This window comes from Nyctibius grandis, chromosome 2 (assembly GCF_013368605.1).
Source record: "Nyctibius grandis isolate bNycGra1 chromosome 2, bNycGra1.pri, whole genome shotgun sequence".
NCBI lineage: Eukaryota > Metazoa > Chordata > Aves > Nyctibiiformes > Nyctibiidae > Nyctibius > Nyctibius grandis.
In genome coordinates this window covers 65,965,330-65,990,361 of record NC_090659.1, presented here as the reverse complement: position 1 = coordinate 65,990,361, position 25,032 = coordinate 65,965,330, and the positions used below count along the sequence as shown (strand labels likewise).

Sequence of the window (25,032 nt, the reverse complement as noted above, 5' to 3'; positions counted from 1 at the left end):
TGCTCTGAAGGCTGCATGGACACTAGTAACTAAAAACATGACATTAGTCTTCATTTAGAAGTGTGCATGTGGTTACCCGCATGACTATGAAGAAAAACTAATTGTTATTAACCTAGCAAGAAAATTGGCATTTTTCCTTGATGTTTGATTTTTACAATGTAAACCATGCCAGGTGGATTCATCAGATAAGATTACTCCCACGAGCTTTTCCTAGTGCACCTTTTGGTGGTGGGAGGTGTGTATGTACATATATATTTTCATATATGTGCACATAAGCAATAGATGTACAGAAGGCATACATTGTAGACATGCACTGCAGTCCAAATTAATGTGAATGTCTCTGTATCGGTGCTTTTCATCATCCCATGTTTATAGAACCTGTTAGATTAAAAAGATAATGCTTGTTATCTGTTTTTACCACACATTACAATGTCTTGTATATTGTAGATTGCGTAACTCCAATTGAGAGACACGGGGAGATTTTTTTTTTGTTCTTCTGAACTTATAAAGTAAATCCAATTTTTTTCAGTAGCTGTTTTCTTGTGTTTCCTTGCATAGCTTTATCTATCTGTTTTTCATATGATGATTATTGAGCAGGGAAGAACCTAGAAGTGGTGGGACATTGGGGTGACTGGATTTCGGTGCTTGGGACACAAAAAATCCCGTTTGTAATTCCTGCGGTAGTCTCATGTGGAATTTGTGATGTTAATAAAATATAACTTGATTGTGCATTTAACTTCATTCTTGTGTTCTTTAACAATTAGAGGCGCTTCCATTGCTGGTGAGAGTCATTCAGTCACCAGATGCCAAAACCAAAGAGAACGTCAATGCAACAGAGAACTGCATTTCAGCTGTAGGAAAGATAATGAAGTTCAAGCCTGACTGTATAAATGTTGAAGAAGTTCTGCCACACTGGTTATCATGGCTTCCACTTCATGAAGATAAAGAAGAAGCTGTTCATACTTTCAATTATCTGTGTGACTTAATTGAGAGGTAAGGCAAAGTCTTGACGTGAATGCAGAAAGTAAGCCTGCTTGCAGGTTCTTTCTTGTATTTGTTTTCCAACACTGAGAAACTGCCAGGTTAATCTGCATATGCTTTAGAGAAGGTAATTTGGAATGTCAGAACTGAGCCTTCCACGATGTTATTGCTGTTTCTTTAAACAGTCAGTGTTCTCATCCTAACTAACGTCTGCATGGCTTGAAAAAGTCCTGGCTGCTTTATATGTACATGATGGGAAAGGATCAGCTGGTAACTTCTACAGAAAATTTCAGGAAAATTTTTGATGCTCTGCTTAGATATCAGTGTTAATAACTGGTCAGGTCTTTTTACTTAAGAGCAGCGCAAGTGCCCTTGCAGCCTTCTTTCATAACCTTTTAAAGTAGTTTTGCACCTTTTTGCTTTCCAAAAGCTTGAGTATCAACAAAATGAAGTATGAAGTAGAGAAATAATACAGATAAATTCATAGTACAGTGCTATGTCCCTTAATAAGTTTGTAATAATAATTTCAGTTATTACTGAAAGCATCTTGTCCCACAGCTTGTTCTTTACATTTGTACTCCCTCCCATAGGTCAATGGAGAATAAAAGAGAATTTTTCTAGTGTGGGTGCAAGTTGCACTTCATAATTGAGTAGAAGAATGTCAGCTTCTGAAACATTATGTAGTAGCCATGTTCTGGCTGACACTGCGTTATGTCTTAGTAGACAAATAGAAAGGAAATAACACTTAGGTTTCCTACGGTCTTTTCTACTGCGTGAATACCTTGTATCTCTTGGTGCTTTATTAAGGCAAGGTCTCAAAATGGGTGGTGACAACTGAGGTCTCTAGACTGATAATACAGTTGTGTAGAGGCACTGTAGTAGTACTGACATGTTTGCATATACACATGTGTACAGAAATCGGGAATCACAGTACTAGCATGCTTTTGTACCCAGCTCTGTGCAGGTGGCTCAGCCTTGCTACGTACTTCTCCAGAGCTCTGTCAATTCACAGCCTCTGAGTTCCAGCAGTGGTAGGTGGCAAGGCTGGAAGTAGATCATGTTTTCTACCCAGATGTCTGGTTGCCAGCATTCCTCCAACACTTGGCTGGGAAAAAGGGAGCAGAGCTGTTTACTTGCTGTGTCAGTGAAAGTGCTGGTGGAGAGCTGAAGTCACCGGTGCTCCTGATGCCAGTAACACAACCTCCTCCCCCTTGCATCACTGAGAGAGAGGAATAAGCCCTTTTAGGCAGGGTATTTCTGTCACGCTAGTTACAGTTCCATCTGCATGGAACTCAACAGTTCTGTAAAGTTCAGAACTTCTTCCTGATAAAGTGTAGGCTGACTAAAGAATCAGCTGGTTAAATATTAACAGGAGAGGGAACAGTCTGTCAGCAGGCAACAAAGCTGTGCATACTTATTCAGCTGAGTGAAACTTAGATGTAAATAAGCAGATTTAGAATAAGATATTTCAAAATCACTCAACTGACATGTAAAATGCTTACATTAATTTTTTTTATTAAACATTAATTTATTTGTAATATATATTTTGATTGTAACAGCAACAATCCAGTTGTCCTCGGTCCCAACAACGCAAACCTTCCCAGAATATTTGGTATAATTGCGGATGGTGAAATTCATGAAGCTATTAAACATGAAGATCCATGTACCAAGCGGTTGGCTAATGTTGTTCGCCAAGTGCAGGTAAATAAATGCTTGCTTAGATGTAAAGGGAACATGTAGAATCTACTTTCAGAAGTAACTGAACTGTTAAACCAGTTTTGAGAGCCTTATCTCCTTAAAGAATAATGCTTCAACCAGTGATCCTGGAGATCCTTGGACATTCCTTGAACCGTTAATAATAAAACCTTGGTAACATTTGCACTTGAATAAAGTCTGTCTCTTCTGATAAACTTCAGGAGCTTATTAATTAAAAAAAAAAGTTTTAAGATATATGCAGCTAGATGGTTAACATGCTAGCCAGTATTTGTGTTTGTCGGTTTGGGTTGTTTTTTTTTCTACAGCAGAAATTAAAATCTGGGGAGAAATCTGCCTATCTCTGTGTCAGTGAACTGTACTGCAGGATTTGATCCAACATGTGGTTCCTGTAAGGGTCTCCAGCACCCTGTGGTGACTTACTAATATAGCAGAGGCTTGGGATCTTTGCTAGAGAATGAGTGCAAACTACAAGTAATTTTACTACTGCCCTCTTTAATCCAGTGCAAATATAGGTGGCTGTTCAATGTTTTCCCTGCCTTTGGGCAGCTGCCTCAAGGTTCACTTCCCTTATGCCATAATGAGTACTTACAGTGCTGGGTGATGGGGATGTCCAAATATTTCAGCTGCACCTCTCTACGGTGTTGTAAGTAATAGTGCTCATAGGGCAGACCTGATTTGGGGCCAGATGTTATCAGGTGGACATACTTGACAGTTGCAGCACCTAATGATAGAAAGTAGTGTGCCTGGCAAGCATATGGCTTATAAAAACGGGTAGAGGATTTGGAGCAGCAGCTGTTTGATTATTGTCCATTCTACCTGGCATGATTTGGCAAAACTCAGGTTCAAGAATTTTAGGAATGCTTGATTTTGGAAAGGATTCACTTGGATGAGTGTATCAGCCTGAGAGATCCATTATGTCTGGTAGAAAATGACTTGTTAAAACTCTGAAGGCATAAAAAGAATGAAATCAAGCAAAATTCCAAAGTGAAAGTGATACAAATGGCTGCTCTAGATTCTGGCTGACAGATACGAATCCTTGCTGTTCGTGCTTAAAGTCTGGGTATGGAACTTAATATTGGGGTATGCTAATGCATTTGTTCACTTTACCTTAAATGCTCAAGGTTAGTTGATTTTTTTATTTTTTTTTTTAAACAATACAATGGCACATACGTGTATAAATTAGTTGTGTATAGCAAAGTCTTGTTTTGGCCAGGAATGATAGGACCATTAATACGGCAATAAGACTTCTGCATTGGTTAAATGATTTACCTTCAGACTGCGGGGGAAAAATCTTAAAGGTCATGGCTTTTTAAAAATACAATTTTTGCATGCTGTTAGCAGTCCTGTCTCTCTTCACACATAGCACTTTGACTTTAGTAAAGCACTGCAAATGTTTCATACCGTGGTAGGAACTTCAGAGGCTGTGTAGTTGCTAACAGCCTGCCTGCTGCTGCTTCCCAGAAAGACTTTTTTTTTTTTTCCCTCACAGTGATCTCAGTAAGCTGTTCCACTGCCAGCATCTGACATGAGCAGCATTATGGTCATAGCTGGAATTAAACATAAACTTTTTTTCTTCATGCTTAGGTATTCTCAGGCCAGAAATATTTCAGTGTAGAGTATCCATTTAAATGTGTGTCAGAAATGCTGGAAGAGCACACTTAATTCTGCAATATTCCATTATACATTGAGAGCCTAAAATGCCTAATAGTATTTAAAACTAAAACCACAAACCCAAACTCAACTTGAGGACTTTTTTTTCAAGTTCAGTGAATCCATTTTTATTTGAGACTTTTAGAAGTGTGTGAGAAAAGGGCATTATAATAGAGCTGAACACAAAGTGTACCAAATATAAATTAAAACAATTTTTATAACATTTACTTCAAGTATACTGCTATTGCAAAAGCCAATCTAAAGACCTATAGCCAGTCACCTGCATTTTTTTGTTCCTATAATTGTCCTTCTAAAGAAAGCAGGGTGCCAGTTGCTTCTGGCTTCTATTGATAAGTGAATAAATAACTTTTTTCTCAACATTTTTTAATTTTCTGCATTTTCTGGTACCATTAGAAGCAGTCCCTGCTGATGGTGACTTGAAAAGCTAATGTCTCAGCTGAGGGCTGTGGTAACACAGATGAGGTGTACTGAGGGGCAGGAAAGTGTGGGTTTACATTTACCCAGACAGATGCTACATACGTTCTCTCTGGGAAGTAGTTTACCATTCCTTTCACTAAAGAGTAATGCCGTGTGTTGGCAGCAGAATTTTGCACATCGCACATAGCGTAGGTAGCATGTTATGCTGTAATCGCAGTGCTCCCTTCCTCTGAATGCATTACTGGTGCACCAGTGCCCAAAAGATACTGCCGCATAAAGACATGGTTCAGTTTTGCCTCAGCATTCACCTTTTAACTTCAGTGCAAAACGGAGCGAATGGTTTAGGCTATGGTAAACTGAAGAGAGTCAATTGTCATTTGACCCACTTAGTTACAGGGAGTTCCCAGGAGTTTCAAATCAATTACACTGGTGCTATTTAGCCAGAGCTTGCCTCTGGTGAGTATTTTAGAGCATCTCTGGCTGAACCTGTGTAGGACTGTGTATAACTGGAGATTTCAGTCTGTTCTCTTTGGCATATATATTACAGGAATAAGCCCAGTGAATGTTGAGCATTCTAAACATATGCAAGTTTAGCGTGTGCCTTAGAAGCTTGTCAGCCTGCATAAAGACAACTTCTCATTTGTTTTCTAGACATCTGGAGGACTGTGGACAGAATGCATATCACAGCTCAATGCAGATCAACAGGCAGCCATCCAGGAGCTCCTGAACTCTGCTTGAAGGGCCTTAATTATCATCTGCAAGAAAACTAACTCCAAATAAACGTTTACCCTATTGTTTAGGTTTCTTTTGTTTCTTTTTTGAGTAAAACCAGAACTGTAGTGCGTGTAGGCCATTCTTCTGCAACCTACAGGCAGTGGCAGCAGGAAGAAGCATTTTTTCAGAACGGTGTTTAAATCGGTTTCTATCCCACAACACGGAGGAAGTTTCCTGTAAACCCTACAATAGCACTGAAGAGTATTTTTCTAACGGTATAAGCCATCCATACGATGGTGAAAGGGAAACAAGTTGAATTTTCTCATTAGACATCATGAATTAAGAAACAGCTTTAAGACCTTGTATTCAGCAGTAGATGTACGTTATAACAGATAAACGTTTCTCTACATCTAGTGTTAATTGTATTAATTGGAGTGTGAGTCTTTGTAGGGTAGAAAGTGTCCTTCTGCCCAACAAGTGAGTAGATCAAAAGATGAAAAACTGAAGACAAACATCGAGCATGAAGACCTCATTGATCGCACTTTGAGATTCCCGAAAACAACTTGTACAGTGACTCAATGAGGAAAGCTGTTCAGCTTCCAGCCCTTGAATGTGAAGTCTCTTTGGCATGTCTGACAGTATCTCATTCACTCCTCAATAAATGACATTGAAACACAAGCAGCTTGTGTAGAAATTCAGTGATGTGTGGTTCTTTTAATTTCCTCTTGTGAAAAGATGCAAATAACAAAATGATTTTATATGTGAAACTTTGTATATTGTTGCCTATTACAGATTTTATGCATTTTTGTTTCTTGACTTTTTAAGAAATTTTTCACCCAAGTGTGTAGAATGGAAACTTAATGGCATTCCTTTTATGACAGTAAATTTACAGATCTTGACTTAAAAATGTTTTTCATGTTCAGATGCAATTGCATTTCATAAATTATAAAATGTAGTGGTGTTCCAGCTGCAAATGTGCAACATGATTTGGCAGCCAGCAGTACTGTTACAGGAGTCTGTGTTTGGTTTAAAACCATTGGATAGTTGATAGCCTGACCTGAAGGAATCAAAAAAACTTTTCGGGTCTTTTTGATACTGCAAGAGCAATACATTCACGTACCAGCAAATACAAGCATAGAGTATCTGATTTCTAACAAAAGGTGAGTGAAGTTTTTGTACTCTATTACTGTGAAGATGCTAGTATATGCATTGATCTTTCAAAACTCAAAAAAGCTGTTTACTGAAGTGTTCTTCAAGACAATCTCAATAGTCTCTTAAAACATACAAATCTTTTCAAAGAGGGTATAAGTTGTCTTCCTTTATAACAAGAAAAGGTAGACCTTCACATGTAATAAATTCCTCTCCTACTTGAGTATAACCTTAGTTTTGCCTTTGAAAATGTTTCAAAAAAAACCCAATACAGAATGAGGTGTATCAAAAACTGCCTAGGACCATGATATCCCAAAGTTCGTGACACAGACTGCATTAACCATATGGATTGACATGGTAGTTAGTTTAGAGGCAGCTGCAACAGTGTAACAAAGTATGTACTGGTCCAGTTTCCACTTTGTTAAATATTGTTAATCTTGTATTTGCAGAATATTCAAGCATTCATACATCTGGAAAATGAACTGTTAAGGATTAGATACCAGTACTGTGAGAGAACTAGTAAGTCAGGCCAGTTATCTCAAGCACTCCTCCTGACTACAAAAATTGGGGTATTTCAGATCTTTCATCTTTGCTGTTGAGTTTTTTTTAAGTAGTCTTTATTTGAATTTCCCCTCAGTCTAAAACATGTAAGTGTTCCCCTGCAGCTTGCTTTTTGTACTTTTTCTGAAAGCTTCACCCTTAGAATTTTTTTCTTTTCCCTTCTTTGGTTTACCAGTATGTGGAGAAAATAGTAGTACATTTGGTATTTCCCTGAAACAGCATCAGCTTTTGGCTCTCAGAGAAGAGGAGGCTCTGAGGTGACCTTATTGCAGTCTACAACTACCTGAAGGGAGGTTGTAGTGAAGTGGGAGTCGGCCTCTTCTCCCGGGCAACTAGCGATAGGACAAGAGGACACAGCCTCAAGCTTCGCCAGGGGAGGTTCAGGTTGGACATTAGGAAGAATTTCTTTTCAGAAAGGGTTATTAGACATTGGAATGGGCTGCCCGGGGAGGTGGTGGAGTCACCATCTCTGGATGTGTTTAAGAAAAGATTGGACATGGCACTTAGTGCCATGGTCTAGTTGACAGGGTGGTGTCAGGGCAACGGTTGGACTCGATGATCCCTGAGGTCTCTTCCAACCTGGTTGATTCTGTGATTCTGTAATAGCACAGCATTCTAGTTGCTTTCCTAATGGATCAACTGAATCTTCTTCCTTTCGGTCCAAGTAAATGAGAACAAATAGATCCAGGAGATGGGGTTGCTCTGTGTGCCAGAGCCAGTGCAGAGCAACTTTGTGCAGTTCCTTCTGTCCTGTTAAGAATCATTTTATCAAAGAAAAAGGCACTGAGCGGGTCACTGGTCACTGCCAGCCTGACAGGTGGGTCATTTCCAGGGAGTACCTGGAGGTCTCGTCTTGCCTGTCCCCACTGAACTTGTCAGGGTTAATCCAAAAGCTTCTCTACATTTTCTCAACTCACACAAGCTTTAAAAACTCTACACTCGCTTTCCACCTATTTAAAAGCCATTTGAGTCACTAATCTTAGCTTTTCAGGTTCCTTAATTGATGCTTACAGGAGTACAGAATTTTTAAGCGGTCAACGATTCTTCATCTTCCACAGCACTGAAGTACTCAGGCCCAAAGTATAGTAGAATAGTATCTTTATCTGCAGCTATCAAAAGATAAAAAGTCATCCTTAGGAAGGAGTTGAAGGAATCTAACTGTGGCACTGATAACGGGAAGGGCCATAATTTTATTTCAACCATTTTTCCTGAGTATAACTCCAGTCGTGCTTTATCAAAATGCTCAGTCATTGCATTTGGTAAGAGATGTACCTAATGTAGCGTAAAGAGCACTGCAAACAATAGCGGTGCTCTGCTTCAGCAGAATAAAGAGGTACCGAGGCCACCCTAGACAACCAAGCAAAAGTGCTCAAAGTTGAACTCGGTAACAACAAAAAACAACTAGAAAACTCCCCACGCTTTGGACACAGTGTTCCAGTACTGTAGTGTCATTAGCTTATGTAAGCATATAATAATAACTAGCATACGTGAACATTGCTTTCAAAAGTAGCCCATCTCCTGAAGCTTAGGTGAGTTCCCATCTAAACTCTCATCTCTTCTGAAGGTGAAACTACTTGCTTTTTGTATGCAGCTCTAGGTTGTTGTTTGTATGCAGCTCTAGGTATGAAAGGTATTAATGCAGATAAATGTCTAGTCTCCTTTGCCTGGCTTTGTCTGCAAGATCTCCCTGAGAATCCTGTGCAAAATCTGTGTAAGAAAGTGACTTGCAGGCTTCATGTTTTCGACACGGGGTTTGTGTACTGCTGTGGCATTCTGTCACTGCCTTTTCTCTGCAGAGACCTCAAAGTGATGCCAAGTACAAGGGCTGCTATTCCCCAGCATAGAGCAGTTGTTGTTATGCCAAATGTTGTCTGTTGTTCTCTACACATCTAGATCTTTCAGTCGCATGTATGGAGTACATGCGGGAGAGTAAGACGTGGTGCACAGTTGGAATTTTTGATGAAATAAAGAATTAAGGAAGGTGAATTTCCTAATGACTCTGTGCATGCATGTATGTACTGGGTATGCAGCTGCCTTGGGCTCTCGAACTGGAGCCTTATTTTTGCCTTAGTGGTGTCTGTAGGGGTGCACACGTACACCGAGTCTTCCAAATACAATGAGAGTGGTATTAAAAATAATACAAAAGTCAGGTATTTGCCAGCCCATATATTTTTCAACTTCGAAGTATTTTGCTATGCATCGGAGCAGCCTTGGCCTTTGCTATTTAATCCTTCAGTCCACTCTTATTTGCTAACTTAGCCAGTTGTACTTACTTGCATGGGGCTTGATGGTCTCTTAAATTCTAAGAAATGCATTTGTTGTCTTCAAGAAGCAGGAAACAGGATCTAAACTTCTGTCTAGTAGAGGTCCTTTTCCCGTTTTTGATTACTATGAAGATGTTTGTATTGCTTTGAGAAAGAACATCTCACAGGACAGCTTAACAGCTGTTGAGACTTCAGTGGTATGGGCTCAATATTGGATAGAAGTCATGGGATTCATCTCGCCTGATACTGGCTATCTGTAATGACGTTTGTACATAAATAATTGTCTGCAGCCCTATTCAGCGAAGGAAAACAGGTGTGTCTGGATGCTGACAGATTTTGTCATAAGGAAGTGTCTGAGACCCAAGGAGACTATCATCTGAGTTGGTGCTGCTAGACGAGAAATTGTTAGTCCTTGGGATGGTGTTTATTATTGGCAGTTCCATTGAACTGAATAGCCTCAGTAGTTGTACTGTAATGCAGCTACTTGGAAAAACTTTGATTTCCTGGAATCTCTTTTTTTTCCTACTCCTAGAATCAACCAATGAAAAAAAAAAAACCTTTCTGTAAAAGTCAGACAGGCCCCTGCTGCCTCATTGTGTCAGTTCTGAAGGAGGTTTCACTAACTCTGGAGGTGTTTCACATTGACAGGTAAATTACCTGCTATTTAATCCCCATTCAAAGGTGAGACTCAGAAGATGCTCTTATTTCCGGAGGGTGTAAGCTGCCTCCATCGATATCTCTTTTTGTCATCGAGTTAGATTTCTCTGATTTATGTTAGCCTCAGACTAATGTACTATTAATGCACTAACTATTAACCAGTATAACATCAAGTTTGTGACTCTTTGCCACTACTGAATTGATCTTTCACAGGAGCCTCATTCAGGTGACATTACCCGCTGCTACAGCCCTAGAAGCCATAAATTTGGTTTGCTTTTAGTACAGGAAAAGGTTTCTACAGCATCTTTTCTGACTCAAAAGAGAAATGAGGAATGGAGACCCATTCAGGACATGAGAAAGCTGTGTGTTTCTTATCTTTGAATACAAAGTGCGAAGCTCAGTAACACTACGGTTATTCCAGTAGAAATCTAGGTTTTGTCTCTTGAGTTTTAGAACTTTTCTGTATTAGAGTGTTCGCTTTTCAAAGGCAGTGTCTGCTTCCTTCAAGGACTCTGAGGCACAAATGCTTGGTCTTTACATTTGTTACGCGTTCAGAAGATTTTGCTTGCAGAATTGACTCAGATCTTTCTAATTACCTGATAGACAAGAAACCAAATAGCCTCTCAGCTATTCTGAGTCTATGTAGAAAATCAGCCTGGGAATGGCAGCCTGGGTTGACGATCTCTGAGCACTCTGGCAAGGCTGGAGTCAGTGTGAAATTTGCCTCTTTGGTTTGGAGACAAGAAACGGTGATTTCTGCTCTGAGGAAACTACAATCTCAAATCTGTTCCTGTCATTCCAGTTCAGACCAGTGACATAATTTTCTCCGTATGTTTTCAAGAAGGTAAGGTAGGACCTCATATGTTCAAGTCAGTTTTGACTTTTATGATTTTGCTTTCTTACTCAAGAGGCTGTCCCTGACCTCGCTTCAGGTGCAGGGAATTTTTGTGGCTGCTAAACCGTGAAATCAAAATGTCTTTTGAGTTTAGTATTGGTACCACTCCTGGTTTAAGAATAACTTAAGCTAATGTAACACTAGATGCAAACAAGTATTTGTAGTGGAGTTTTACTTATTTAGCAATAGATACTGACAATTTAACAGTAAGCAGTGAATGCCTTAAGGGGTTTTTTTTTTTGGAGGATGTGGTGTCATGTGTTGCTCCTAGCAGAGGAGGTTCAAAACTCTCCTGAGGCACCAGATGAGCAATACTGGTTGCTGAAATGGAATTTTGGAATTTTCTTCCAGAAAAGTGGGAAGGATGCATGTTGGCAGATGCTCCCCGGGGAACCATTACCCAGGGGTAAATAGTGAAGTATTCCTGAGTTAGCAGTAACTGACAGGAATTACAAGTTTAACTTCAGTCAGTTTTGCTCAGAAGGTCATTACTTGTCTCATTTTGCCAACACCATTACCACTGGTTGCTGCCTTTTGGGGATGGCTGGTGTCTTTTGAGGGTGGGGAAGTAGGAAAAACAAAGGGGATATTTCTTCAACTTACTATTTCTGCATTAAATGTGTGAGTGCTTTTTTCCTAAGTAGCAAAAGAAAGTTATATTTTAAATATATCTGAGGTACGGTTTTTCATGTAATATCTTCTATTACCAAAACATTGTTCTTTAATAACTGCACGGTCCTGTCTTGAGGTAATAGGATTGGATGTAAATTAGAAGTTTTAATATTCAGTTCATATACTATCTTAAAAACTAATGCCAATCTTCCAAACAAAAAAGCTTGGAATAAAACTCACGTTTTGGATTCAGACCGGTGAAAAATAGGATTGTAACATGGGATCTTGAATCAGGGAAGCTAACCTTGCCTGCATTACTTGAAGTAAAATTGTGCAACATCACCATTTTTAAATATCTGAGAATAAAATGCCAAGAAACATTTTTATCCCAAAGTTTTGTCTGTTTAGGAGTTGATATTCCAGGGGAGGGGGAGACCAAAAAGAACCAACCAAAAGACAAACGCCCCCAAAACAAAACAAACCCAAAAAGAAGTGTGTGCATGCAGTGGTTGTATTTCACTGGTTCTGTGCTCCAGTTAAAGTTTCTTCTGGCCAGTAGATGGAGATGATACAATGGAATATTAGAAGGCCATGCACTTGTGCTAGGGAAGTTTGCTACTGTACAGTCCCTTGGTTTTTGCAGCATGTTTCTTAATAGGACCATTTTATAGGCAGAGTGTTAAACTGTAACTTCTGTTTACTGGAAATGTGTGCACAGAGCAGGTAGTTTGCCTTGAGAACTGTCTATTGCAACTCTAGAGACAGAAAACAGAAAGGGGGAGTGTTAAATCAACGAATTTACAACGAATCAGGAGAGGAGGGGGTGTAGCACCACCCCCTGTGATCGGGTGATAAAGAGCCTCCTGGAGGACAGGGACTAGTCCCTGCCCAGAGGGGAGAGGGGGAGTCAGCAGTGACTGGGTGTGTCCCAGGGCAGGGGAGGGCACAGCCGTTTGCAGCTCGTTGGGGAGGGCGCTGACTCCCTCCCAGTGCACAAGGCCAGGAAGGTGCCAAGGAGCTGTGAATCTTCTGCTGTCAGTCGGCAGAAGCGGCGGCAGCGATAGCAACTGAGGTGAGTGTGGGTGAGGGTGAGATCGGGCTGTACCGGGCGGGTTCCGTACTCAGGGCCCCCCGAGCACCAGCCCCCCGAGTCCCGTCCCAGGAGAAGAGGGGGCGTAGCCGGAGGCACCGTGGGAGATTTGAAGGGCCCCCTGGGGAGCGAGAGCGACCCGGAGCGTGGTGAACAGGAGCGCGCAAACAGGGGCGTGGCAGTTTGCGCAGGCAGGGCAAGCAGAGTAGGCGGGCAGGCAGGTATGGTTTCCACTCGGCGGGGCCCTAAGTCCCTTGCGGGTGCCAGAAAAGACATGGCAACCCAAACAGACCTGCCGCGGAAGCATGCGGAGGTGCAGGTGTCAGGCTGCAGGGAGTGCCAGAGCCTGGCCCTGGCACTCGAGGGTAACGGAGACCTCACCTGTGTGAGGTGCGAACAGGTCGACGACCTGATCTCCTTGGTGGCCCAGCTCAAGGAGGAGGTGGAAAGGTTAAGGAGTGCAAGAGCATCCCAGGAAGAGGATGGCGGGCAGTGCTGTTCCCTGCCTGTCCTGGGGAAAACGGACGGGCCTAATACTCCCCAGGTAGCGGAGGATCCTCTTCTTCCTCCACATGGAGCAGGAGGAGACCTAGGGGATGGGGGGGAATGGAGGCAGGTCCCTGCTCGGAGTGGCAGGCAAATCCCATCCCGACCTTCCTCCCCTCCCCACGTTCCCCTGCAGAATAGGTATGAGGTGCTGGAGCCTGAGCGTCTTCCTGAGTGTCAGGAAGATACAAATCTAGGTGAAAGATCCTCTACGGGGCTACGTAAACAGAAGCAACCAACTAGGAGGGTTGCAACCAGCTCCAAAAAGGAGAAAAGAAAAGTAATTGTTATAGGCGACTCCCTGCTAAGGGGAACGGAGGGCCCCATCTGCAGGCCAGACCCGACTCACAGGGAAGTCTGCTGCCTCCCTGGGGCTCGGGTAAGGGATGTTGCCAGGAGGATTCCTCAACTGGTGAGGCCCTCTGACTACTACCCACTCTTAGTATTCCAGGTGGGTAGGGATGAGATTGAAGGGAGAAGTCCCAGGGCTATCAAAAGGGACTTCAGGGCCCTGGGGCGTTTGGTAAAGGGGGTAGGTGCGCAGGTGATATTCTCTTCAATTCCTTTGGTATTTGGTGAAAATAGGGAAAAGACTATGAAAGAACAACAGATTAATATGTGGCTAAGAGACTGGTGCCGTAGGTGGGACTTTGGGTTTGTTGACTACGGGGTGGCTCTCATGGCACCGGGCCTGCTTGTGCCAGATGGGGAACAGCTGAGTCAGAAGGGGAAAAGTGTTATGGCCCAGAAGTTGGCAGGGCTGATCAAGAGGTCTTTAAACTAGGTTTGATGGGGGAGGGGGATAAGACCAGGGCAGCCACAAATGAACCTAGGGGTGACAGGCCTGTGTCGGGGGCAAGGCCGCTAGCCCAGCTGAAGTGCGTTTACACCAATGCACGCAGCATGGGCAACAATCAGGAAGAGCTAGAGGCCACTGTACAGCAGGAAGGTTATGATGTGGTTGCCGTCACAGAAACATGGTGGGATGACTCTCATGACTGGAGTGCAACTATGGATGGCTATAAGGTCTTTAAGAGGGACAGGCGAAGCAGGAGAGGCGGTGGGGTAGCGCTGTATGTTAGGGAGTGCTTGGACTGTGTTGAAATTGAGGAAGATGGTGAGGATGACAAGGTTGAATGTTTATGGGTGAAGATCAGGGGGAAGGTCGGTAGGGCGGACATTACAGTGGGAGTCTGTTATAGACCACCCAACCAGGATGAGCAGGCAGACGAGGCGTTTTACAAGTGGCTGTCAGAAGCCGCCCGGTCGCCGGCCCTTGTACTCGTGGGCGACTTCAACTTGCCAGATGTCTGCTGGAAATACAACATGGCAGAGGAAGCAATCTAGGAGGTTCCTCAAATGTGTGGAGGACAACTTCCTCATGCAAGTGGTAAATGAGCCCACTAGAGGAGGGGCCCTGCTTGACCTGTTGTTTGTGAACAGAGAAGGACTAGTGGGAGATGTGAGGGTCGGTGGCTGTCTTGGGAGTAGCGACCATGAAATGTTAGAGTTTTCGATAGTGGGGGAAGTAAGGAGGGGCAAGAGTAGAACTTCTGCCTTAGATTTCCGGCAGGCTGACTTTAGCCTGTTTAAGAGGCTGGTGGACCGAGTCCTTTGGGAGTCGGTCCTGAAGGGCAAAGGAGTCCAGGAAGGCTGGACATGCTTCAAAAGGGAATTGTTAAATATTCAGGACCAGGCTGTCCCAGTCTGTAGGAAGACAAGCTGTCGGGGAAAAAGACCAGCCTGGTTAAACAGGGAACTTAGACTAGAAAAGGAAAAAAAGAGAGCCTACTTGCTCTGGAAGAAGGGTCGGGTAACTTGGGAGGTCTATAGGGACGTGGCCAGGTCGTGTAGGGAGAAGATTAGAAGGGCCAAAGCTCAATTAGAGCTCGATTTGGCTGCTACAGTCAAAGACAACAAAAAAAGCTTTTACAAATACATCAACAGCAAAAGGAGGGTCAAGGAGAGCCTCCACCACTTGCTGAATGAGGAGGGTAGTGTAGTGTCAGGGGATGAGGAAAAGGCAGAGGTGCTCAACGCCTTCTTTGCCTCGGTCTTTAATGTCAAGACCGGTTGTCCTCAGGAGACTCGGCCCCCAGAGCCTGAAGTTAGGGACGGGGGGCTGTGTGAACCTCCCATGATCCAGGAGGAGACGGTTAGTGACCTGCTGTGCCAGCTGGACACCCACAAGGCTATGGGCCCGGATGGGATTCACCCCAGAGTAATGAAGTAACTGGCAAATGAACTTGCCAAACCACTCTCCATTATCTACCGGCAGTCCTGGTTAACTGGAGAAGTTCCAGCTGACTGGAAATTAGCAAATGTAACGCCCATCTACAAGAAGGGTCGGAAGGACGATCCAGGGAGCTATAGGCCTGTCAGCCTGACCTCGGTGCCAGGCAAGGTGATGGAACAGATCATTCTGAGTGCCATTACACGGCACATGCAGGACAATCGGGGCATCGGGGCCAGCCAACATGGATTCATGAAAGGCAGGTCCTGCTCGACCAACCTGGTCTCTTTCTATGACCAAGTGACCCGCTTAATAGATGAGGGCAGGGCTGTGGATGTAGTCTATCTAGACTTCAGTAAGGCATTCGACACTGTCTCCCACAGCATCCTCCTGGACAAACTGGCTGCCTGGGGCTTGGATGGGTGGACTCTTCAATGGGTTAAAAACTGGCTGGATGGCCGAGCCCAGAGAGTGGTGGTGAATGGGGCAAAGTCCAACTGGAGGCCGGTCACTAGCAGGGTTCCCCAGGGCTCAGTTCTGGGGCCGGTGCTGTTCAATATCTTTATAGATGATCTAGACGTAGGGATTGAGTGCACCCTCAGCAAATTTGCAGATGACACCAAGCTGGGTGGGAGTGTCAATCTGCTGGAGGGCAGGAAGGCCCTACAGAGGGATCTGGACAGGTTAGATAGATGGGCCGAGACCAACGGCATGAGATTCAACAAGAACAAGTGCCGGGTCTTACACTTCGGCCACAACAACCCCATGCCAGCTCTACAGGCTGGGGGAAGAGTGGTTAGAAAGCGGCCTGGTGGAAAGAGACCTGGGGGTGCTGATCGACAGTAGGCTAAACATGAGCCAGCAGTGTGCCCAGCTGGCCAAGAAGGCCAATGGCATCCTGGCCTCTATTAGGAATAGTGTAGCCAGCCAGTCTACGGAAGTGATCGTCCCTCCATACTCGGCACTGGTGGGGCCGCATCTTGAGTACTGTGTTCAGTTCTGGGCCCCGCACTTCAAGAAAGATGTTGAGGTGTTGGAGCGAGTCCAGAGGAGGGCGACCAAGCTGGTGAAGGGTCTGGAGGGTCTGACCTATGAGGAACGGCTGAGGGAGCTGGGGTTGTTTAGCCTGGAGAAGAGGAGGCTCCGAGGTGACCTTATTGCAGTCTACGACTACCTGAAGGGAGGTTGTAGTGAAGTGGGAGTTGGCCTCTTCTCCCGGGCAACTAGCGATAGGACAAGCTTTGCCAGGGGAGGTTCAGGTTGGACATCAGGAAGAATTTCTTTTCAGAAAGGGTTAGTAGACATTGGAATGGGCTGCCCAGGGAGGTGGTGGAGTCACCATCTCTGGATGTGTTTAAGAAAAGACTGGACATGGCACCTAGTGCCATGGTCTAGTTGACAGGGTGGTGTAAGGGCAATGGTTGGACTTGATGATCCCTGAGGTCTCTTCCAACCTGATTGATTTTGTGATTCTGTAATACAGGTTTAACCAGGTCTTCTCCCTATCCCCATTTCTCCCATCATTAAAAAGTCTGAATAAAGTACGTGCCCATAAATAAACATCTCGTCGTAGAATGAGACAGCCATAGCAACTTTCTCCTTGCCACTATGAAGGCAAACTCTGTCTTTGGAACCTGCCTCCTCTCCTCATCTGCAGGGTAAGGAGGAAATTACTTTCATTCAACGTTGCCTGACATCTCTGGGAGCAAGTGAAAAGGAACGGTGTCTGTGTGGATGAGCTCCTGAGGCTCTACATTAACATTGTAAAGTGTGGATTCCTGTCCTTAAAAAGGGTAAAAGCTTAAAGACATTGCTGGAGGTGACAGAGTGTGACAAGAAAGTATATTTCAAGTGGAAAGTTAAAAAGGGTTAACTGGAAAAAAAGGAAATGAAATCTTAGAAGATGGAGTCTTCATTTGCCCTCATTGCTATTAAAATCTTGTCACATAATATTTATTACCCTTGGGAAAAAAAAACAAACACAACCAAAAAGCCACCCCAAAACCAGCATATAAAATGACCTAACCCAAACCTCCAAGTTGCTGGAATCAGACTCTTGTCATCACTCTTAAGCCTGAGCATAAAACAGAACTCTGAGTAGTTGCCCACTGTAACTTCTATTTTCTAAGAAAACATTTAATAATGTTTTACAGCTCCTAACATAAGTGCAGTAGATAATTTTATTCCTGCCTCATCTTTTAGCCATCTTGTCTGTAGTGTTTGGTTTGCTGGAACCTGAGTCCCTTGTTAGTCCTATAGAAAAGTTGGTCTGGTTTCTGTTGGTATGTTTTGTGGGTCTATTTTTGTTCCTTAACACAGCTGCCAGTGTTTTTCTTTATGAGAAGTGTATTGAAAATTCAAACATTTTTTTAAAATGAAGTTATTGGCAACAAATCACATGGACTTTCAACAAGGCCAAGTGCAAGGTCCTGCACCTTGGTTGGGGCAATCCCAAACACAAATACAGGCTCTGCGGAGAATGGATTGAGAGCAGCCCTGAGGAGAAAGACTTGGGGGTGATGGTTGACGAGAAGCTCAACATGAGCCGGCAGTGCATGCTTGCAGCCCAGAAGGCCAACCGCATCCTGGGCTGCATCAAAAGCAGCGTGGCCAGCAGGTCGAGGGAGGTGATTCTGCCCCTCCGCTTCGCTCTCATGAAACCCCAACCTGGAGTACTGCATCCAGCTCTGGGGCCCCCAACATAAGAAGGACATGGAGCTGTTGGAGCGAGTCCAGAGGAGGGCCACGAAGATGATCAGAGGGATGGAGCACCTCTCCTGTGAAGAGAGGCTGAGAGAGTTGGGGCTGTTCAGCCCGAAGAAGAGAAGGCTCCGGGGAGACCTCATAGCAGCCTTCCAGTACCTGAAGGGGGCCTACAGGAAAGCGGGAGAGGGGCTTTTTACAAGGGCATGTAGTGACAGGACAAGGGGGAATGGTTTTAAACAGAAAGAGGGTAGACTTAGATTAGATTTTAGGAATAAATTCTTGACTGTGAGGGTGGTGAGACACTGGAACAGGTTGCCCAGAGAAGCTGTGGCTGCCCCCTCCCTGGAAGTGTTCAAGGCCAGGTTGGATGAGGCTTTGAGAAACCTGGTCTAGAGGAAGGTGTCCCTGCGTGTGGCAAGGGGGTTGGAACTAGATGATCTTTAAGGTCCCTTCCAACCCAAACCATTCTATGATTCTAAACTGTGAGATATGGACACCTAAATATTTTCTCTTGCCCTTATTCTGAAATACCATCCCTAACTTCAAAACGCAAGCAAGCTTTTATCAGATCAGCTAAAAAAGAATCAAAATTAATTTTCCCCAAAATCCTAATTTTCTCTGGTGATACTGTAATTATCGTGGAAGAGAATGATTGCTTTGGTTGGAAAAAGGGTGATGCTCAACTTTAGGCTGGTTTTCCTTGTAAGAATTCTTCTTCCTTCCTAAGGAAGCAGCTGAGCAGCAGACATTGCTGTTGCCACTGCCAGAGCTGTTCTGTGCAAACATCTGTGCACCTCTGCCCTGATTTTGCACGCAGTCCTGATGCTGGTGCTGGAAAAGGGATACAGCAGAACTGGCAAGGTTGGGAAAGAGGTGAGAAGTTTAAGTACACAGTGCAACCACCTGAGATGAAACTGAAGAGGTTAGGGCTCTTCAGATTGGAAAAAGGTGACAATGCCAAGTGAAGTAGGACAGTTACTGACACAGTTTAGGAATTTAGGGGAGTAGGTGAAGAGGGAACAATTCACTGTTTCTCCTAACACCAGACCAAATGCTACCCAAATAAAGTATTAGGATGTTTAAAACCAACAAGAAGTATTTTTTTCACACGCTGCAATTAAAGCACAAAGCTAATTTCTGATGGATGTGTCTGGAAGTCAAAAAAAGAATCGGACCAATTCTTCAAGGGTAGGTTTGTGAATGGTTAATTATGCATGGTGCTCCTGAGGAAACTTCTTGCTCAAGAAGTCCATAAATCATTGGCTGTCAGACGCTGGGAGAGTAGGCTAGGGAAAGGATCACTCTACATTTGTCCCATTTCTTGTATTCTTTCCCTCAGGCTCCCTTACTTTATCTCCCTTTAGACACTCAGTTCTCTGATCAGGCTTCACATGGCCATTTGTACACCTCCGTCACCGCAGCATGCCTCTCCTCACCTTTTCCTTCCCTGGTTTTGTTTATACAGATCAGAATCTCCTCACTATGTTTGTGCGGGGCTTTGTAAGATACAAATAATTCTTCATCCAGGTCATATAGGATCAATTAGAATAGGAATCACTTCGAATAAAACGTATCTCCGTGCTAACATTCATGTAGACGCTTGCTCTGGGGCCTGAGAAGGAAAAAATATTTTCTTATCTTGACACTGTTGAGTGTTATGTGGATTCTAAATAAAAGACAAAGGAGAAATATGTAATCAAATAAAAGCATAATAAAATGTTCTATCCTTTTCTCTCTGCACCGTTTTAAAGGAGCTAATGGATTTTTCCTGTATTCAAATGTGGCAAATCTGAAATGCTGAATTTTAGTAACTTTCACAAAGGATCAAAGTGCAGTAGAAAGCAAGGCACACGGTGAGACTCCCTGGCTTTCCCTAGTAGAAGATTAAACCAGTTTAACATTTGGGCAGTTTTATGAGAACTACTACAGCTCCTTTGTTACTGATCTGCCTTTTTAGGAGGAGAGATTACAGCAGGAAATAGGGATTACGATTTCCTCCCCAGTGCTGCCAGAGGGAGATATGGCACAGTACAGATGTGCAATACTCAGTGTTGTCAACAACCGCAGAGAGGCTGTGGAGGGAACAAACTAAACAGACGGTGGTGAAGCAATTGGAAATCTCAAAGAAAAGAATGCATTTCAGAATTTTAAAGCATGAGATGAGAGGCACCTTTATAATAAAGAACTGGTTAAATTTAGTACAGACTATTGTTAAAACTCCTGGTGCTTCAAAATATTTCCTGGGAACTATTCTGGTTAAGCCTGTCCTATTTCAGCAGAATGAATTCAATCCAGTTATATATTAAGTTCATGTTTATTTTTGAATTCTAATATTTAAAAAATAAGATTTTTTTTTCTTGTTGGTAACAGAAAATTATGATACTTTTAAACAACAAATGTATCCTAGCGACTACTGATAAACCAGAAACGACTGTTTTCTGTGTTTCATTGTCAGAGCAAACATGGAATCTCACATTTAAAATACACAAAGTGGAAAACTGTACAATAAACTGAAAGACTATGGAATGCCATAATGCTGAAGGGAATGCAGACATACATGACATGCAGACCACTAACTGAGGAAACAGAAAAAACTGCTAGTAACAAGAGACGTAAGGGAATTTTTTTTCTGAAGCAGAGTGGGAAAATTCTCTAATTGGAAGCAGTGGTAATGAATTATGAAATATGGTGGAAAATGAATTATGAAATAGGTGGAAAAAAATGGGCATGGGAAAAACTCATACCACCTTCGCCTGTACCCTGCATCTCAGAAAATCAAGAGACTGGACAAAAACTGTTCCCTGACCATCTTTCAGCACCAGAACCTAGGAAACACGAGAGCATTCATCACTCGCACTTAAAACTCACAGGCAGAGCCCAAGTTGCTATGGACGAAGAACAGGTTAAACAGGATCTTTGACAGTGATAGACCAGCTAACACATTTACACAGGGAAGAACATGACCAACGGTTCTGCATATCATCATGGGCAAGCTGATGGGAGAAAAAGTGTAGACTTAATCTACCTGACCTTTAAGGAAAATTTTCCTTCCTGATTTGAATGTAGAATATAGCAGAAAGTAGCTATATCATTGTAGATTATTTTTCTCATCAGTAAAATGGAAATGATGCTTCATATATTTTTAGTCTAAAGTCTACTTTTTAGAGCAGTTATTTTGTTTTCATTCATTGGAGTTCTATTTCTGAGTAAAATAAGCAGGAAAATAAATGCTTTACAAGTCTCTAATAATTTGATTTTATTAAACGTAAATTATGCAGATCTTGCTAAGCTTTCTACAGTGAAATATTATTTCTGTAAATTATTTAATATCTTTCACTTTCTGAACAGAAAGTTTCACGGATCCCTTTTGAAGAAGGAATTTCACTAATGATACTAAACCCAGACAGAAAATAGATGGTCTTGTTTCTCTTCACTCTGCTACTTTTCTCGTATGGGAAGCAAATAAGTTACCACCCTTAGAAGGCCCGGCTTCTGGTCTGACATTTAGGAATGGGCTAATTTCTGAAGCTGCATTCTGAAATAGCAAAATCATATGCTGAACTGATGTTTACTTTGACAGGTTTTACAGTTGCTCCCTCCAGCCAGATTTAGATGTTCTAAAAATTAAAACAGAATATGACAACGCAGAAGACGGTAATTAAGCCACCTGTTGTAACTAGCTGTTGTAAAAAGAAAATGTCTATCATCCAGCATGAAGTTAGAAAGGACCCATGGGAAATCCTGAATGTGACAGAGCACTAGATAAGATTCCCCCACCACTACTTTGAAGTGGGGATTATCCCAGAAGGATTTATCTGGGCACACTGATATGTTCCAGATGTATTCCCTCGCAGAAGGTCACAGCAAAAATATTGGCAGGGAGGTGGGGGGGAGAGGAGAGCAGGAGGGTTATTTTCATGATAATCTTTAAGTCTGATAATGCTAAAAGCCATGTCTAATGTTCTATATTATTCTGATTTTTATATTTGCATGGGGACTCTTTTCAGCTGTGTTTACTCATGGTATAAATTCTGAGGGGCTGCAGAAACAGCATTTTTTTCTCTGTTTTAGAAGGATATTTGCTTATATCAGTCCAGGTACTTTAATGGTTCTTCTTCATCACAGTGTTAAATGGTCTCAAAAATCATATAATGAATTTAGTTGCACAGTCCTTCTAAAAAGTATTGCCTTTTTTCCTTTTTTTTTTTTTTAACAGCTTGCTCTGTACAAAATGACAAAAGGGCTGGAAGAGAATGAACTACGGTGCTGGGAGTACTACCCTGAACTCTGAATTCTGAGAGCACATTCCTATTTCAAACAACACATTTGGTTTTCTTCTCAAAAGTAGTATTGAAAGATTAAACTGGTTGGTTAGTTGTTTTCTAAAAGCCACATTCAACAGGGAGATTATGAGCTTTCATTCCTGCCCAACAGACTGCATCTTGCATGGCAGGCTCGATGGCACTTGATGAAGGCGGCAGCTCTTTAGTATTATTTTTATTTGTTACTCAACATGTGAAATCATTTTGTATCTGCAAATATTTTCTCTTTCCATTATCACTTCTCTCTCCTCACCATGACAGAAGAGGTACATCATTGTTTCTGATAGAAATACTGACAGGGAACACATATTTTTGTTCTGATATCCAGTGTTCTTTTCCCCTTCTTTTGGGAGGAAAGTGAAAATGGATTGTAGGAGAGGAAACGTGAATATGAATAGCAAAAGAATGTTTGATTTATTTTTTTTTTTAAATAAAACCCTGTGTTTTTCCTTGGCTTCTATTTTCTTGAAGTTTCTGATATTTGTAATTTGATAAATGATTATTTTATAGCTAAATATAATAAATCAATGTTTTTATATTGCAGTAGTTGACAATATTGTTCATTAATGAGTACTTTGGAATCCTCAGTGTCATTTAAAAAATTAGTCTTTTTTTTTTCTCCTTGGATTTGCAGAAGGGAAAAAACAAGCATGAAGCAAGTATAAGCCGACAGAATATATATAGTTTTGAGGAGTATAAATTGTTCATGAATTTCAAGTGAACTTTTTAGCTCTGAAGCTTTAGGGATGATTCATCTATTAACTATTGCACTGGTGATCATCTTAGCACAGATATGCAGCTAATGTAACATGCATTAATCCTGAAACAGGCAAACACATTGCACAACACAAGGTAAATACGATGACACATAGCAGAGGTGATGTTGTATGTTATTAACAGAGAGGTGAGGGAGAGGGGTTTGTTCCAACAGCTTGATACCCAAAAGCTCTCTTTATATAAATTCTTAAGGACTTGGGAAACTTTTGCATATACCATTAAAAGGCTTTCTTTTAATTCATGATATTATACACTTTGAGCAGGCAGTAAACAAAATCTGTTAATTAGCTGGCTCTAAGTGCTTAAATGGCTTCTTTTCAATGGTTGAGTATTTCTTTCACAGGGAAATCCTGAAGTTTGAGAATGGAAATGGACTCCTTTGCTAACTGGCTAAATATTTATTTGGTTTTTTTCTTTGTTTTTCCCCTGAAAAGTTAAGACATGGTCTACTGTTAGTATTATACACTATTATGAATATTGTTATTTGCCACTGCTTCTAGCTATAGTTTGATGTTGCATTCTGATGTAGAAGCAAGAAAGGCATATTAGTTCAACATCAGTAACCTTACTAGAAGAGCTAGTGGTATGATAGTCTTAACAACTGATGACTGTAATAGTGTTTTGAGAAGACAGGAATCAAAATGTATTGCAAACAAAAGCCACCAAAATGGTGGGAAGCATCTATGCTATGAAACGTGTAATAAAAAAAGGGTGAAATGATCCTGGAAGAACTGGATGGATAATTCTGTCATGCTCTTGCAATGAAATCAGCAAAACCAAATGACTTAACAGAAGTTAACATAAAGATATATGAGAGACAGCCTAAAACTGACTAATCAAATGCCACAGGTTTGCAAGATTGAGCCCCCAGCCACATTTATCCATGAACACACTGTTAAATCTAGCCTGAAAGTATTTGCTAAAGGGGTCTTTGAAACAAAATTTCAGGCTCCAGGGAAAACATGTGGAATGTTTTATGAAAAAGAATTACTAGAGAAAAGACATAGCTGAAATACACAGATTTCGATTAGGGCAGCATCTTAGCTTCTCGCCTTAATAAAACACAGAAAAACATTTGAACTCAACACATATTTTAAAGTAGTTTACAAAAGAGGCATAGATTTTAAGGCCAAAGGGACCACTGGCGAATTTAGTCTGATTTTAGTGTAAACCAGACCAAAGAACTTAATCTGCATACTTGGGTTTTGAGTCCAATAATTTAGTCTGACAAAGCACACAGATAGGCAAAGAAGTTACCACATGACAGGTGAAAATGTGAATTTGCAGGTACTCCGCCATAACTGCCTGCATACATGCATATCTTCTAGATCCTCACAACAAATATGAGAAAGTGTAAATGAAAAAACAAATGCAAATCATCCCAGCATATGAGAGCTGTAAAAAGTGAAGACTTTCCAGAGACCGCATCTTCATTCCATCGTAACCGTTCCTATTTCTTTCCTAACAGGGATAAACACAGAAGGCACAGAGAAGCAGTCTCTCAAGATGAGAGAACCCTTGTGAAGTATTTAGTCCCTTCCTTTCCCTTGGGTTCTCTCTGATCAGGTAAGGCAGAAATGAATGATCATGCCAGCTTGGTCTTGCTTAATCTGAAATCCAGTTCCAGCCCTTCTCTTCTTTGTCAGTGGATGCAGACAAAGCTTATCTGTTTTCTTTCAGAAACATGAACTAACTAGAACCATTTTTCTAATTTCAGCGAC

The 25,032-nt window shown here is 42.1% G+C and overlaps 1 protein-coding gene across 1 annotated transcript in view; it reads left to right on the top strand.

The window, feature by feature from the left end:
- The window catches only part of IPO5 (importin 5), a 46,836-nt gene extending 40,659 nt beyond the window's left edge, over positions 1 to 6,177 (top strand). Inside the window, exons 24-26 of the mRNA XM_068425001.1 lie at positions 765 to 993; positions 2,541 to 2,682; positions 5,437 to 6,177. Of these exons, the coding sequence (XP_068281102.1) occupies positions 765 to 993; positions 2,541 to 2,682; positions 5,437 to 5,523 (458 nt within the window). The 3' untranslated portion in view covers positions 5,524 to 6,177. The remainder of the gene's footprint in view (positions 1 to 764; positions 994 to 2,540; positions 2,683 to 5,436) is intronic.
- The last annotated feature ends 18,855 nt before the right edge of the window (positions 6,178 to 25,032 follow it).